This window comes from Fusarium subglutinans, assembly GCF_013396075.1.
Source record: "Fusarium subglutinans strain NRRL 66333 chromosome Unknown NRRL66333_c0000059, whole genome shotgun sequence".
Lineage (NCBI taxonomy): Eukaryota > Fungi > Ascomycota > Sordariomycetes > Hypocreales > Nectriaceae > Fusarium > Fusarium subglutinans.
This window is the reverse complement of record NW_023502122.1, coordinates 29544-44641: the sequence shown is the minus strand read 5'-3', so window position 1 is coordinate 44641 and position 15098 is coordinate 29544. Positions and strand designations below refer to the sequence as shown.

The following is a 15098-nucleotide window of genomic DNA, read 5'->3' as shown; positions in this document are numbered from 1 at the left end:
CTTATGAATCCGGGTCACAACTACTGTTCCCGCTAAGGCCTAGCTGTAGCTCACCAGCTTCCAGATTCCAAGACTATTCACATCTTCCACCGTGTTACCCTCAGTTGCCAACTTCCTCTACCTCTGCATCCTCCTCATTCTTCACATTGTGGCCCTGACGACTTTCCCAGGACGAAGACGGGACCCAGTGAACCGACTTACGAGCGACGCTGACTTCTTCGTAAAGCTGATCAACTTGCTCCAAAGTGAGCCCCTTCGTCTCATAGATAAAGAACCAAACAAATGCAATGCATAGGAAGCAGCAACCGAACCAAACAAAAAAGATCTTAGACTGCAGGTTTGCGTTTCCATCGCCATAATTAACCATATATGGCGTAGAATAGGCCAGAGCCCAGTTAAGTAGCCAGTTTGTAGCAGTCGTGATGCTGAGGGATTTGGCTCGTGTCTTAAGCGGGAAGATCTCTCCTGTCACCACCCAAACGAGGGGACCCCAAGTAGCTGCAAAGGTGGAGATATAAATGCAAACAAAGGCCACAGCCGCTCGCTGCCCGCCGAGATTCTTGATAAAAATCTCGCCGTTGTCGTACTGACCGGTAGACAGAGTGCCGCAGACAGCAACAATCAGTTGAGAGATAGTCATGCCAACGGCGCCCCATAACAGCATGGGTCGGCGTCCCCATTTATCAATTGCATACATGCCAGGCACTGTCGATGCAACGTTGATAGCTGAAGTGATCATCGAGATGACAAAGCCACTAGACACACCCGAATTTTGAAAGTATTTGGTGCCGTAATAGAACTACAAGATTGTCAGTTGGCTCGAAGCTTCTTAGAGGTAGCTTTTGTTGAACTTACGATGAAGTTGATGCCTAAGGAAACAGTCAGAATTATTCAAAAAGCTTGGGTGGTTGCTTAAGGCTGGGTTGTGCTCACCTGTAAGCTGCTGTAGCGCCTGAACACCCATACCCGTGAGCTGTCTCTTGAGCATGGGAGGCTTGAAGCATTGGAGATAGGAGGACTCCCCAAGACTCATCTCGAATTCGTGGTTTGCTACAACCTCATTGAGTTCGTGTGCAACTTCTGGGGAGTCGGCAGGCAATCTTCGAAGGCGGCTAAGGGACTTTGCCGCCTTGTCCAACTGACTCTTCTTCACAAGGAAACGTGGAGTCTCTGGAAGAAACAATAGTCCGCTAAAGAGGATAAGAGACCAAGCAAGTTGCATCGCAATAGGGATTCGGTAGGAGCCTGAATCATCCCGTTTCGAAGTTGCGTTGTTTACAACGGCGGCGAGAAGAAGACCAATGGTAATGGCCCACTGGTAGGAGCCAACGATAGCACCACGGATCCATTTAGGGGCTGTTTCAGACTGATAGAGGGGAACTTAAAGAGAGTTAGCCGTTGCAAGACATGGATACGCATAGTTCATACTAGTAGCAGAGATAAGGCCAACACCGAAGCCAGCAAAAAATCGGCCTGCCAGGAACAACGGAATATCCGTCGCGACAGTATGCAAAACGACTCCAAGGTTAAAGACCCAAGTCGAGATCATCAAACCAGGGCGGCGACCAAGCCAATCAGACAAGAGAGGCGAGGCAAGGGCACCAAAAAATGTGCCCGCAGAGAGAATAGACACGATAGCTGATTCTTGAGACGAAGTGACGTTGGGGTTTCCATCAGCATCAATATAACCAGTGCTGAACTCGCGCTGCCAGTAAGGCATAGCGAGGATACCGCTAATGGTGCCAGTATCATAGCTATAGAACAGGTCAGTCACCTTGAGCTTGTTGAGAGAGGGAGGAGGTGGCATACCCAAAGAGAACACCACCGAAGGCAACGAAGAAGCCCACGGCGATGGCTGGCCACGCTTTTCCAGGTTCATCGTGGGGCCTCGAAAGAGACACTTTGCTAAAAAGTCCCATGTTCAAGGATGAAGGGTACTGAGCTCTTGCTGAGATGGAAGATAGAATAGTGAAGAAGGGGATATCTGGTTGCTGTGAGTAGAATGGTTGCTGTTGTAAAGATGATCTGGGTTGTGGAAACAACCTACCTCTTATAGATTCTTCGCAGGTTTGAGATTTGTCTTTATCTTTGGCTGAGCTCTGGTGATTTCACCCAAGCTTGACCCTTGATCGGTGACTTGGCCAATGTGTTTGATCGCATTTGGCTTTAGCAAAGACTAATACGAGTCGGCGACGTTCTTCTCACATGTCCGCCAACCCATCCGTCCATTGAGATCCACTGTGACTGAACGTCACTCTAGTTGGTGTTGATAAGCTTCGAGAAGCATTATCCTAAACCCCGGAAATATCGAAGCAAGACGGCGTCGAATAGAGCCAATCATCTCTCCCATGGCTAAGTAGTTCATCCGTTGGTTCAAAGATTCTACAAATGAGCCAGGATTATGCACGACTTCGACATGGTTAAGCAGCTGCGATAGCGAAGCCGGGCGATCTTGACCGTAGAATGTTTCTAGAAGGTGTCGGTCAAGCCGGAGCTAATTTGAACCATCGAATTTCCGTCATCTGCATCTCTCCTGCAGCGGTATTCGGACTTTGGGCTGGGGATGGCATCATGTCAAGTGCGGGGTTGGGCTGTTGGTTGTTGGAGCTGAGCTATCGTGCGGAGTTCTTTGCTTGGGCCATGATCGACAAAAGTGAGGCCATTTCGGGTTCAGATAAGAGCTATTATACCTTCCCTATACGGAGTAGATGAGGAGTCTAAGCGATGAGAGAAGGTTGCGAGGAGAAGGGTAGCTACCTCCAGTGTCCCCAATCAGGGAAAATGGATATACTTCCTTACAATCCCCCCCGCTCCCCCGCGCAACTAGGTTATCCCCAATGGAGGTTAAAACGCTGCTCAAAAACAAGCTTGATCGACACACCTTCAGTCTCGCCTAATCCCTACCAATGACCGTCCAGGGTTGGTGTTATTATCGTGCCGACAACAAGACGCGATGTAACACTTGCAAGACAAGTGGACGTCTTGGTGGCATCCCAACTTCCATTTCCTTTCCAGAAGCCCGTTAGCAGACACATCGCTTACTAGCGTTGTTTCCACTCGAAGCACAGCGATGCATTGCGGGGGCCACTATACATACTGTGGTATGACATCTGCAGCACCATGACGCTCCTGAGGTTGGCTATCACACAAATGGCAATCCGAGAGCCCCTCCTTAGCCAATAGCCTCAGTCTAGACAAGGTTCACTGTTTGGGTTCAAGCCCATTCTGTCCTCCTATGCATATTCCATTTCCACTATTGGGCCTGAGTGTTGATCATCATTTACTATTTGATCTAACCTATCGGATCCGAGAACGTAACCACCCCGCCAATGCTGGTCAATGCTCGACGGGCGCTATCTCAATGATGAATCTCCAAGCTTGAGTAAGCGCCTGATCCGTGCTGCATCTCACGTGAGGGAATTGTCAAAGCTCTGTCAGAATTATGGACAAAACGACCAGGTTGTGAGGGGATTTTGGTCCAGTAAGCATCATCATCCGGTGTTGCCGTATGGTACATACCATCCGCCATATCTCCGACTGTGCATGCATAGAACGTCCTGCGCCGTGCTTCCAGACGAATTCTAGCTCTACCCCATCACCCTAGTCGCTGTTCTCGGGATGCCCTCTTCACAGCTAAGGAAGTTGGTTTTGGCCAATGTACTCCTGACTCATAAGCACGTTCGGTTCCGCCTATGGTACCAAAATGGTGGCACTCGGGGTTATGACTGGAGAGTTTTGCACGTTGAGGTCCATAGGCTTCCATTTAACTACACTTATTGAAGAAATGGTCACAATACGGATTTCGGTCAGAGGATAAAGGCACTCGCAATTCGGTTGGATTTTCTAGCGAAGTTGAGCGTGATACTGCTCCCACAGGTGGTCCCAGAGCGTTATGACGGTGCTCTGCCTAAAAGCCCAGCATTAGGAAACCCTTTTGCTCGTGCCGGAGCACTAATTATACAATCGTTGGCCCCTTCTAAATGCTCAACTGTCACGCTCAAGCTTTCACGATAACATCTATCATAGAAGACTTCCCTGCCTGGCCTCGGCATCTGGTGTTGGATCTGACTGCTAGGTCTGCTGAAAGGAAGGGGATAGTTCTGTTCCATTTTGTACCGACTCAGCTTATCCAGTGCGGTCTTGAAGTCGTCTAGAACGATCGTGTCGGTGAAGCATTTGAAGATAAATGCAAACTTCCAAAATGGATTGATAACACCGATTGGGATAACAGGCGTAACGGAGAGAAGGTCAACAATGATGAAGATGATACTGAGAGACATGCTCAACAGTAAAAGACCGAACCGAGGGGATATACGGATGATCTCCAGAGGTTTGAACTCATAACGGTATTTAATGTTCCAAAAAAGGTTGATGGCGGTAAAGATCCACCAGGGATCGCTAACGTATATCAGTAAAACTACTCAGTAGCTCTTGGTAGTGATGCTTACCGGCAGACAGCCTCAAGCGGTCGGGTTGAGGAGAAAAGATGGGTATTAGCAGTGTTGAAGTACGTGAAGTTGGCGTAGATCTCAAGGACCCAGTAAGGTTGGACTAGTATGATGCTGCCAATATATATAGCATTATTCCTTTTTGAGAGGAAGGGCTTATTCTTCATCCAGGCGATGACGTTGTGTAGATTCCATGAGATGATAAGGAAAATAACAGTCGAGGAAAGATACCATCCCCAGGTCGGAGGATCGAAAAAGGTAAAGAAACCATTTGGCATCGCCAGAAGGAGCTTGGAAATTTTGTGAGATGATAGTCTATTGAAGGCGATACTGGGTAAGATGCTCACCTCGATCAAGATAAGTTTATGTAACATGACACCGCGTCGCATATTAGCTAAGGTGATACCGATCATGATGATCAAAGCGCCAATCATACAGCCTTGCGACCAAGCTTCCAGCGTGAGTTTCGCCGGGCTCGAAGGCCATGCCGCAGGAACTGACATTGCGACGACACAGCAGGCTAAGACATGGGTGAGGCAGAGACTGGTCCGAACGATAAGAAAAGCGAGAGCAGCTCAGGGTGGAGACGAGACAGAGACAGTGCATATTAATAGAGATCAGCAGGACCCAACCCATTGACTTTACCCCGCCTTTGCTGGACCGCTAGTCTCCAGTGAGTTCGTCTAGGTGCAGGCTTGCTGGCCACTAATTTGCTCATCCCCACGCTATAGCTAGCCTGGGCTGGGGTCGCGGGGATGCTCAATCCTGGGGGTAAGGAAAAACAGCGGAATGACTTGCACCAAAAATCGCTGATCTCCGACCAACGTCTTTCCGCAGTTTTTTCCCTCACCACCTAGTCGATGCAACGCTACGACGACCTAGTAGGGGGGCAAGTGCTCTTAGTTTGTTCTTTGTACAGTGCTTTGTTTGCGGGTGGCACGCTACGCAGGTCCACGGGTTAACGGCAACGGCCAACCTATGAAGACTAAACTAGCCAAGGAGAAGAGCAGTATGCACTCGTCATACCTCATCACACCACCCAGCACGAATCAATCGGTAGCCAGGCGACCACCACCCACGACTAGGCCAGGCTAATGATGTGCGATTCCTGATACCTTGGAAAGATGGGATCCGAAAACACCATCCCCCTTTGCCGATCTATTCTTCTTCGTCCGCCCAGATACAAGGGCCTGCAGCCCTCGAATTAGATGGTGAGCTAAACCAACATCCTTGCAGATAATCATCTTGCGGGTGAATGACTGCTACCCAGCCCATTTGTCTGCACGGCTTGGCCAATTGGGACTAGACCAGTACGCCTTTAAGTAATGACGATCACAACCCGCTTTGTCCTGATACCGCCAGTCTTAAGTCTGTCAATTTCAGCAGCGCCTCGGGAGGCAATACACCAACAACTAGTCAGTACTCTCACAAACCGCGTAGCTAAATGAAACCAACGTCAAACTTCCTGTATCCGACACAACCTGAACACCGTTGGCCCCTTGGTTCGGATAAATCAGCCCTGATAACACTGCTACACCATCGTTCACGAATATCTCCACCGAGTTCCAATCCACATATATGACCAGCTTGACCGTGCTCCCTCCTGTCGGATCCCGCGCTGTGCGCACGGTATCGTACGCCTGCTTTGGGTCCGCAGCCATAGAATCCGTCGCCGAACCGTCTGAGTCTCTAACCAAAAAAGCCTGGGAACTCACAAAGTCGTAACCGACAGTCGTGTTGAAAGTCCCATCAGACTTTATGACAAAGCGGACCTCGTTGCCCTCGTCGCCGTCATTCTTGGAGATGGTGGCGCGAATGATGTATGCCCCTTGGTCCATGTCGCTGGGGAGGGATGCAGACGCAGGATCCGTTGTGATGGTCTTGTCGCTCACGGACTCGGGAGATGCGATAATCTCTTCATATCCCCCTATTGGGATGCTGGCCAAGGTGGGAGAACCGTTGATAGTCTTGAGCTTGACCTCACGGACCAAACTCTGCTGGCCAGCAAAGTCCGCGTAGTAAGGGAGCGAAGCTGCGTAATCCCAGCTATTCATCCAGGCAATGGCATAGCGGCTGCCGTATCTACTATTGGGATTTTCCCAGCTGACGGTAGCGTAGAAATCAGGCCCGTCATCCATCCATTGCGGAAAGCTTTCTGTGGCTGTGAAGCCGTTACCGTCCCATTCCCCGGTCCAATATGCAGTGCCGGTCGTCCTATTGTAGCGATAGCCGTTGGCGCCCAACGCAAGAACCCAGGTGCGCTTTGTGCTGTCACCGTCTAGGTCGATCTGATATAAGTCTGGGCATTCGAGGGTGCCCAAGTCCACGCCATGGTTATCAGGCTTGAACTCGGATACATACGCCCAAGTCTTCAGATCCATAGAGGTGTAGAAACCAATCTTATCACCCTCTGCGAGAGACATAACCCAATGCCCCTCGTTGCTATCCCAAAAGATCTTGGGATCTCGAAACGCAGGTTTTGTACTTGGGCTTGGGTTTGGAATTACTGGATTGCCCTCATAAGGGAGAAAGCTGTACCCATTGTCGGTGGAATAGAAAAGAGATTGCTGTTGCACCCCATCCGCCATCTGTGTAACAATGGCCACGACGGCATTCCGGCCAAAGCCAGCTGTGTTGTTTATGTCGACCACGGCGCTGCCGGTCTCGATGTCACCGAGTATAATGCCACTGGGAGGGTTCGGTTTGTACTTCTCGATCACTACGCCCCGGCGAGTCCAGTGCACCATGTCGGTGCTTGTGATGTGATACCATTCCGTACCCCCTGAGCCGGGATTTGAGCTATCAAAGTTGGAGTTGTATAGGTAGTAGAGATGCCATTCATCCCCCAGGAAGAATGGACGTTGGGGATCACTCATCCATTTCTGCTCAGGCGTGATGTGATAGCTGGGACGGGTGTTGGTGGTAGCAAGTGGTACTGCGCTGGCAAATAAGATGAATAACAGGAGACAAGAAAGACGGATCACCAGCATCTGAGAGACGAGTGAGAGAAGTCGCATCATGGTAGCGATGGATGCACGACGTTTTAGATTGTGATGCTATCTGGCAAAGCAAATTATTCGAAAGTCCTATTATTATTCATACTTATATAGACTGTTTACCTAAGAAATGAACAACCTGACTGAGGGCTTACACGACGTCAGCTTTCACGAACAATTCCCCCTCCAGATCACATTGAGTCCCAGCATAGGACTAGTGGGGTCTCACACCAAAGAGCGGCTGTCCCATGGTCACAAGAGACAGCGAAATACGGATTTCCTTTCAGGGCGATAGGGTGCCCAAGGGTGACTATGACCAGCGATACCATGTTGAAGCCTGCGCATGCGGAGTGCAGTAGCACTTCGATCTTAATGATGCGGGGTCGCCGTCTAGCTAGACGTAGGCGCGCTCAGACTACGAAGAGGTTGCGAAGATGCGGGGAAGTGATAGAAGAGGGAATGATATACCAGGAAAGCTTTGACTGGTTGTTGTTTGGACCATTTGGGCAGGTGATAAAACTGAACCTTGTCACACTTTACGGCTGCTCAGACCGATCAACGCAAGTTAGGATGAACCCCTTCGGAGTCGTCATCTGTTGAATGCGTTCTTGACTCGTACACGCTTCACGCTGATGCGGGGCCCCATAAGTAGGGGAGTTTTAGCGGCTACGCTAACTAGCAAGGTGCAGTAGTTGAGGGTCTCGCGCATTCTGGAAAGCCGCTAGAAACGGGGTACAAAGCAATCACATGTCGATGCACGCCTATACACTATCCTAGCCGACATGGGTTCATCAACAAGGGAATGGGAGAGGAGATCGCAACGCCGTGATCTCTCTTCCTAGCTCCACATCAATTACTCATAAATGCCTCATATGAGTCTTGTCAACTACAAGGGTCTTGGGAGATCAGATCAGAAGCGAGGTTACTGACCGAACCAATAAGATCGAAGTAATAGTGGCCATATGTCAGAGCCATATGAATCGAGAGTAACATGGAATAGATATTGAGTGAGAGCTCACAACCCTTCTGATCTGGAAACGGAAGGTAGAAATATCCACATTTTTCGCCCGACTATTGAGCTACGAGACTCATCACCGAAGCCATCTACAGAGGCGCCAGGGCTCCTAGATATCTGGCAGTGTAAGTGCAACTTACTATCAACTTCAACCAAGGTACCCTTCTACCTGGCATCTTGGTAAGCAACTACGTCTGTAATTAGTTCAGAACTTAATCGCGCATCGTCCGAACCCATGAAAGACTCACTAATTATTATTGATCAAGGTTGTATCGACCCTGGCTTCGGCATGATCGCTTACAGACACCACTAATTCTTTCACGTCCTAGGTTGAGACCAGATAGATCCGCCACTTCGATCCCCAAAGACATAATGAAAGATGTATAAATCTTGCACGGTTTCTCTACAATCTCACTGCACAACAATCAACTCAAAGCATTCACTCAAAGATGCAACTTCAACTCTCCCTTCTTCTTCCTTGCCTGCTGGCAACCGCCAGTGCAACATCCTACACCGAGGACTATCGTCCTCAATATCACTTCACCCCAGCCAAAAACTGGATGAATGACCCCAATGGCCTCATCTATCATAAAGGGAAATACCACATGTACTTTCAGTACAACCCTACCGGCAACGTCTGGGGAAATATGTCCTGGGGCCATGCAGTCAGCGATGATCTGATGCGCTGGAAAGAGTTGCCTGTCGCCCTCGACGCCTTCAAGTCTCCAGCAGGATCTTTGAATGAACTCTATTTCTCTGGGAGTGCCGTATCTGATGACGCCATGACTTCAGGTCTTGGACATGGCAAAAAACCTCCTCTTGTGGCCGTCTATACATCGTCTTATACGGCAGATTTGACCCTGCCGAGCAAGAAATCCGTCCGTGCCGGTCAGCAATCTCAATCCATTGCCTTCAGCACGGACAACGGCCTTTCCTGGACTGAGTATCCTGAAAACCCAGTCATCCTAGAGCCTCCCAGCCAATATGCCGACCAATATCTCAACTTCCGCGACCCATTCGTCTTCTGGTACGCGCCAAGCAAGCACTGGGTCATGACCGTCTCACTACCCCAACTTCACAAACTGCTTATCTACACTTCCAAAAACCTCACGGCATGGGAACATGTCAGTGAGTTTGGCCCTGTCAATGCAGTTGGTGGCCAGTGGGAGTGCCCCAGCTTGTTCCAGCTTCCCATGGATGGTAAAAAGTCCAGAACCAAGTGGGTGATGGTAATCGGACTCAATCCTGGCGGCCCCGCACATGCTGGCGGATCAGGAACCCAATATGTGGTCGGCAACTTTGATGGAACAACATTCACCGCAGATGCCAATAATGTTTACGATGTGTCTTCCCCAGAAGACAGCGTCGTATTCGAAGATTGGAATGAAACCAGCTTCGCAGAATCAAGCTGGAAGCCAACTGGTGATTTCGTCAAACAACAGCCCAGCAACGGCCAGGTGCTCACGTTGTGGGAAAAGGGCGACGAAAGTGTTGGAACTCTCAGCTCCAAGAAGTTTACTCTCTCCAAGAAGTACATTATGTTCAAGATCGGATGTTGCAACAATCCCTACAATCCAGAGACATATGGAACGACAGCCGATCAGGAGACCGCCATCAACCTAATTGTGGATGGGCAGGTAGTTCGATCAACCACTGGCGTCAACGGAGGCGATATCATATGGACGAGCTGGAACGTCGCCAACCTCATTGGCAAGACGGCATACATCCAACTTGTCGATCGAGCCACGGGAGGTTGGGGCCATCTTGACGTGGGCGAAATTGTCTTCACAGACAAACCACTCCCGCCACAAGCTAACTGGGTGGACTATGGTCCTGATTACTACGCGGCTGCCACCTACAATGGACTCTCCAATTACGAGCGCGTGTCCGTCGCCTGGATGAACGATTGGGCCTACGCAGTGGACATTCCCACCTCCCCATGGCGAAGCGCGATGAGCATTCCTCGGGTCTTGACACTTGAAACCGTTGATGGGAGAGCGCGCCTGATGCAGAAGCCACATCCCAACCTGCAATCTTTGGAGAGCAGACGGATGCTGTATAAGAATCAGTGGCGTTCAACGCGCACGGGCAATTTGACTCTCCCAGTGTCTGGAAAGGCCATGGATATAACCTTGACCTTTGCTCCTGGCAGAGAGTCCAAAATGCTGGGCCTGAACGTGCGAACGAACGGCGGTGAATATGGCACCGCTATCGGTTATGACTTTGATACCAATGAGATGTTCGTTAATCGCGAATCATCTGGTGATTCTTCGTTCAGCGCCTCATTCTCGGGGGTATACTACGCTCCGCTGCCTGTCAGGGATGGAAAGGTTAAACTACGCATTCTGTTGGATTGGTCGTCGGTTGAGGTCTTTGGCGGGCGTGGCGAAGAGACGATAACAGCACAAATCTTTCCTCCGGATTCAAGCACGGGTGTGTCACTCTTTTCTGTCGGTGTTGTGAAGGACGTGAAGATAGAGGTGAATTCGGTATCGTCTGCGTGGAGAGGGTCGGATTGATACAGAGCATTGCAGAGAACATAGGCAATAGGAGCAAGCCAGAAGAGATAGAGACTGTAAATCCATCCGTGGCTATTAACACAGGACAATTAGCTCCATATGTACCTGCAAGCCTTCTAAAATATACTTGTTACGGGCACCTCTATCCTTCCTAACTTTAAAGTTTCATTAAACCAAGAGATTTACATAAAACAATCTCTGAAAAAAGCAATAGAATTATTGCATGAATAGATTAATGGACCTATGCCCCTATAGTAGACATGTCTATGGACGTAGGCGAGATTTCGGCACTGACCTGATGCGCACGTTCCTCCTGGTGTTGTGGTGGGATCATCTCGCGGATGTACGTGTGCATTCTAGCGGGATCATCATGCAGGACGATGACCAGTAAGAGGGCCTGTTCGGGTGTCAAGCTAGATTATTGGGAACACAGCGACATACTTTACGGCAATTTAATTTGTTTCACATTATACTAACACTCTTACGGGCCGATTCGTGATCGTAAGCGAGACCTCCACACGCTGGGACGTACCTTGGTTTCTTGACTAATAATTACAGCCTATAGGTAATATTGAAAGGAGATTGTTTGGTCTATGGTTGAGATATTGACACGATTTACTTGTCTAAATGAGATGCATCGGGCCAATACACTGGGGGGAATCCCAATCAACTGAACCTTTTGGTAGTCGATTATCGCAACATCACATCGCTTAATTAAGGGTCACCAGGTCCTACATTAAATAGTCACACTCTTCGAATACACACTTCAGATTCAGACACTTTATTAACAGTGTTACTTTTTTTCTCTATGAATGGCGTACCACTTCCATAATCCACGCCGTTATCTAGTTCTTTCCAAGCTCCTTAGCACGGTCGGCAGCAGCCTTGACAGCCTTGTCCACGATCTCCTTGAGGCCAGAGTTCTCGAAGCTAACAAGAGCAGCATGGGTAGTGCCGTTGGGGCTGGTGACGTTCTTTCGCAGTTGAGCGGGCTCATCAGAAGACTCAACAAGCATCTTTCCAGCACCAAGACATGTCTGCGTAGCGAGACGAGTAGCCTGCTCTTCAGAGAGACCGAGACCAACACCGCTGGAGATGAGATGCTCGACGAAAGCGAAGAAGTAGGCGGGTCCAGAGCCTAGAAATGTTAGCAATGGCAATACCATAACATTTCATGATGAACTTACCAGAGATACCAGTAACGACATCAAGAAGCTCCTCCTTATCAACCCACTCAGCAGCCTTGCTCACGCTCCCCAAAAGCGCAGACGTCAACTCCTTCTCCTCCTTGGTAACATCCCCCGCCGCATAAAGTCCACTCGCTCCCTCGCCCACAAGCGCAGGCGTATTCGGCATAACACGCACAATATGCGGCGCCTCGACCGCCTCACCCTTGAACCACTGCGCAATGCTCTCCAGCGTAATACCCGCCGCGATAGAGATAACAACAGGGAGACTATCCCTCTTGGCCCAAGCAGAGCTGAGCTCCTCGCAGACACCCTTTGCGACCTGCGGCTTCACAGCGAGGATGACCACATCAGCGTCGGCGGCGGCTTCTTTGTTGTCGGCGGTAGTCTTGACGCCTAGGTCGGCCATCTTGTTGCGGTTGACATCCCAGGGCTCGGAGACGTAGATGTTGGATTTGGGGATGTTTTTGGCGAGGAGACCGCCGATGATGGCGGCGGCCATGTTGCCACCGCCTAGGAAGGTGATTTTGGCGTCTTGTAGTGAGGGAGTCATTGTGTTTGTGTTTGAGAGAGGGAGGGAGATGAGATTGGTGGTGGTGTATTTATCGTGGGGTTGAAGTTTGGTGATACGTAAAAGTTTGGGGCGATGGCCGACCCCGCATCGGATTAACCCTGCGCTACCCTTTTAGCTTTGGCGATGAGCGATAACGGCCTGGAATGACTGGCGTGGAGAAGCAATTCGTGACACATTTGATAGCTTTTCATCGGCATGAAAGAGAAAAATTGATGTTCTTATTAATAACTAATTTTCTTAAAATATTATCAGGATTTTAGTATTCATCTTTTCTTCAGCGCTCCGACTTCCACCTCAAACTCGTCGATAATTTCCAACTAACCTTCTTATTTATACACTCTACTCATCACATCTGCTGAGAATTTTCTCAAGTTTAAATGTCCTCCTTCTCTCTTGATTAGTCCACAGATAGACGGAATGCTAGATCTGGGTAATGATTATCGAGCTACCTGAGTAAATCTTTGCCAACCCCACGCACTGCCGCTTAGAGGCGGCATTGTCATGAACGAGTGATAAGATAAGAGCAAAATGCTGAGAATGACCCAGCGCATTCGGAAGCTACTATCCTGACTCAATAAAGGCGATAGATCGGAATTTACATAAAGATCAAGGTACTCTTGGGTGGGTTTGTTTTAATTAAGAATAAAATCTCACTGATGAATTGCTTGCAAATATCCTGGCGACAATTTAGGCAACCCTCGGCAGCGACCTTGCGAACTCAATGTTATAGGGTTGTAAATAATCAGAAGCTTACTGGATATTGCATGTAGATTGAATTTACCAAGGAAGAGAGCCTTTTAAACCCAATACAGTTTGCCGATTTAATTAAAGCCTTGCTTCTTTTGAGCATCGAGATATCACTTGGATTAATTTCTGATCTTTTGTCGTAGGGTAGTTTCTTGCTCCTTATCCTTTATCGATAGCAACGTCACTGATAACAACCTGAAGAAACAGCCCATGATGATATCTTGATGTTATTCCTATTATTCTAAAATTATCACAGTAGATAATTAAGACAAAACAATTATTCTGTGTCAATTCTTCTTCTGCCTACCGAATGATATTGGCTAGTTATGCATTTTACAGCGAACTCTTATCTGGGAACTTGCGGAACATATCAGCCAGCTTATCGATAGGCGCCGCCATAAGTCCCATAACCGACTCAAACGGCGGATTCTCTCCAGCGCTGGGATGACTCCTCGTCGGCACAAACTGCTTCGTACGCGCAAACTGCGTCGCCAAACTCTCCGTCTCTTGATCCTGCGATTTAATCGCCTGTTCAAGAGCAGGTAAATCCCGGTTCTCTTCTTCTTCAATGTGTTTCTCTAGCAAACCCCAGATTTCTTTGATCCTGGGAAGATACTCAGGATCTTGGGCTTTGAGATTCTGGAAAACCTTGAGAAGCTCCTTGACCTGTAAATTGTTAGTAAAGTGGTGAAGTGGAAGGGAGGTGAAGGTACCTGATGGTGCTCTTGACGATCTTCATCAGCTAACTGTTTTCCCTTGTCGCCCATGTATTTCTCCATAGCTGGATAGACAATGAGTTCTTCGCCGATGGAATGGCGTGCAAGTTCCCAGACGAACTGATTACCGAAGCGCTGCTGGTGATCGTGGTCGGTGGAGTTGACTACTTCATTATAGTAGTCCTTTAGCTCACGATGGTCTTTAACAATGGCGTCTGAGACAGCCGACATGGCTGCGACTTGGAACTGAATGGGTTTCTGGAAAGTGCGGAAGTGCTGGAGTCCGATAGCTGCGCGGAGCTGAGGAGTCAAAATGGCACGGATTGAAGACATGAGTATCAACTATTATGTCTCGGAAATTGAGTAGAGTTCCTTTTTTAATTTGATAAGTATTTGAACCTTCTGGAAAAACCCCCCTTCCTACGTGTATACATATAAGCCGCGAGTGAACACCATGACGGAGAAATGACCAGCTTCACTGGCAGCCACTGCTCTCTCCGTGACGATCCTCCAGCGACCAAATGACGGATTGTCCAACACCAGAAATGATGCCGCTGACGATGCTTCGACCGACACCCAATCAAACTACAGGGTATCGTAACTGCATGCTTATGATTCGTTTTGTCTTAACCCCAGAGGGAGAATCCATCTCACCGGGCCTTTAGCTCCGGGGCCGGGCGGCACCGTTGTCTCTGATAGGGTGTTGGCGTGATCGATTCTCGATCAATATTTACCGATTGTGACGGAGAAATTACCCCGAGATTTCATCGGGTACGCGGCTGCAACGAAAACTTAATCGGAAAGAGAGTTTTTAACAATTTTGGAATGTCAAATTGGACATTCAGTCACATCGACAGCGAGTTGAGCATCGCAACATTGGCGGTAACGGCGTAATT

At 48.9% G+C, this 15098-nt stretch overlaps 6 protein-coding genes across 6 annotated transcripts; 1 reads left to right on the top strand and 5 right to left on the bottom strand.

The window, feature by feature from the left end:
- Nucleotides 1-100: 100 nt before the first annotated feature.
- On the bottom strand, nt 101-1919 carry FSUBG_5810 (RCO3 glucose transporter; the record flags this gene model as incomplete). The annotated part of the gene is made up of 5 exons (XM_036683947.1): nt 101-799; nt 856-869; nt 934-1356; nt 1429-1754; nt 1810-1919. 5 exons carry the CDS (start codon nt 1917-1919, stop codon nt 101-103), a joined length of 1572 nt encoding a protein of 523 aa, XP_036538594.1.
- A 2101-nt stretch (nt 1920-4020) lies between these two features.
- On the bottom strand, nt 4021-4951 carry FSUBG_5809 (uncharacterized protein; the record flags this gene model as incomplete). Its single annotated transcript, XM_036683945.1, has 3 exons — nt 4021-4064; nt 4121-4398; nt 4449-4951. The coding sequence occupies 3 exons, from the start codon at nt 4949-4951 to the stop codon at nt 4021-4023; spliced, it is 825 nt and encodes a 274-aa protein (XP_036538593.1).
- A 909-nt stretch (nt 4952-5860) lies between these two features.
- On the bottom strand, nt 5861-7468 carry FSUBG_5808 (Levanbiose-producing levanase; the record flags this gene model as incomplete). The annotated part of the gene is made up of 1 exon (XM_036683944.1): nt 5861-7468. The coding sequence occupies one exon, from the start codon at nt 7466-7468 to the stop codon at nt 5861-5863; it is 1608 nt and encodes a 535-aa protein (XP_036538592.1).
- Nucleotides 7469-8908: 1440 nt separating this feature from the next.
- On the top strand, nt 8909-10978 carry FSUBG_5807 (SUC2-invertase (sucrose hydrolyzing enzyme); the record flags this gene model as incomplete). Its single annotated transcript, XM_036683943.1, has 1 exon — nt 8909-10978. One exon carries the CDS (start codon nt 8909-8911, stop codon nt 10976-10978), a length of 2070 nt encoding a protein of 689 aa, XP_036538591.1.
- Nucleotides 10979-11823: 845 nt separating this feature from the next.
- FSUBG_5806 (pyrroline-5-carboxylate reductase) lies at nt 11824-12718 on the bottom strand (the record flags this gene model as incomplete). Its single annotated transcript, XM_036683942.1, has 2 exons — nt 11824-12116; nt 12166-12718. The coding sequence occupies 2 exons, from the start codon at nt 12716-12718 to the stop codon at nt 11824-11826; spliced, it is 846 nt and encodes a 281-aa protein (XP_036538590.1).
- Nucleotides 12719-13819: 1101 nt separating this feature from the next.
- FSUBG_5805 (HHE domain protein) lies at nt 13820-14535 on the bottom strand (the record flags this gene model as incomplete). Its single annotated transcript, XM_036683941.1, has 2 exons — nt 13820-14152; nt 14200-14535. The coding sequence occupies 2 exons, from the start codon at nt 14533-14535 to the stop codon at nt 13820-13822; spliced, it is 669 nt and encodes a 222-aa protein (XP_036538589.1).
- Between the last annotated feature and the right edge of the window lie 563 nt (nt 14536-15098).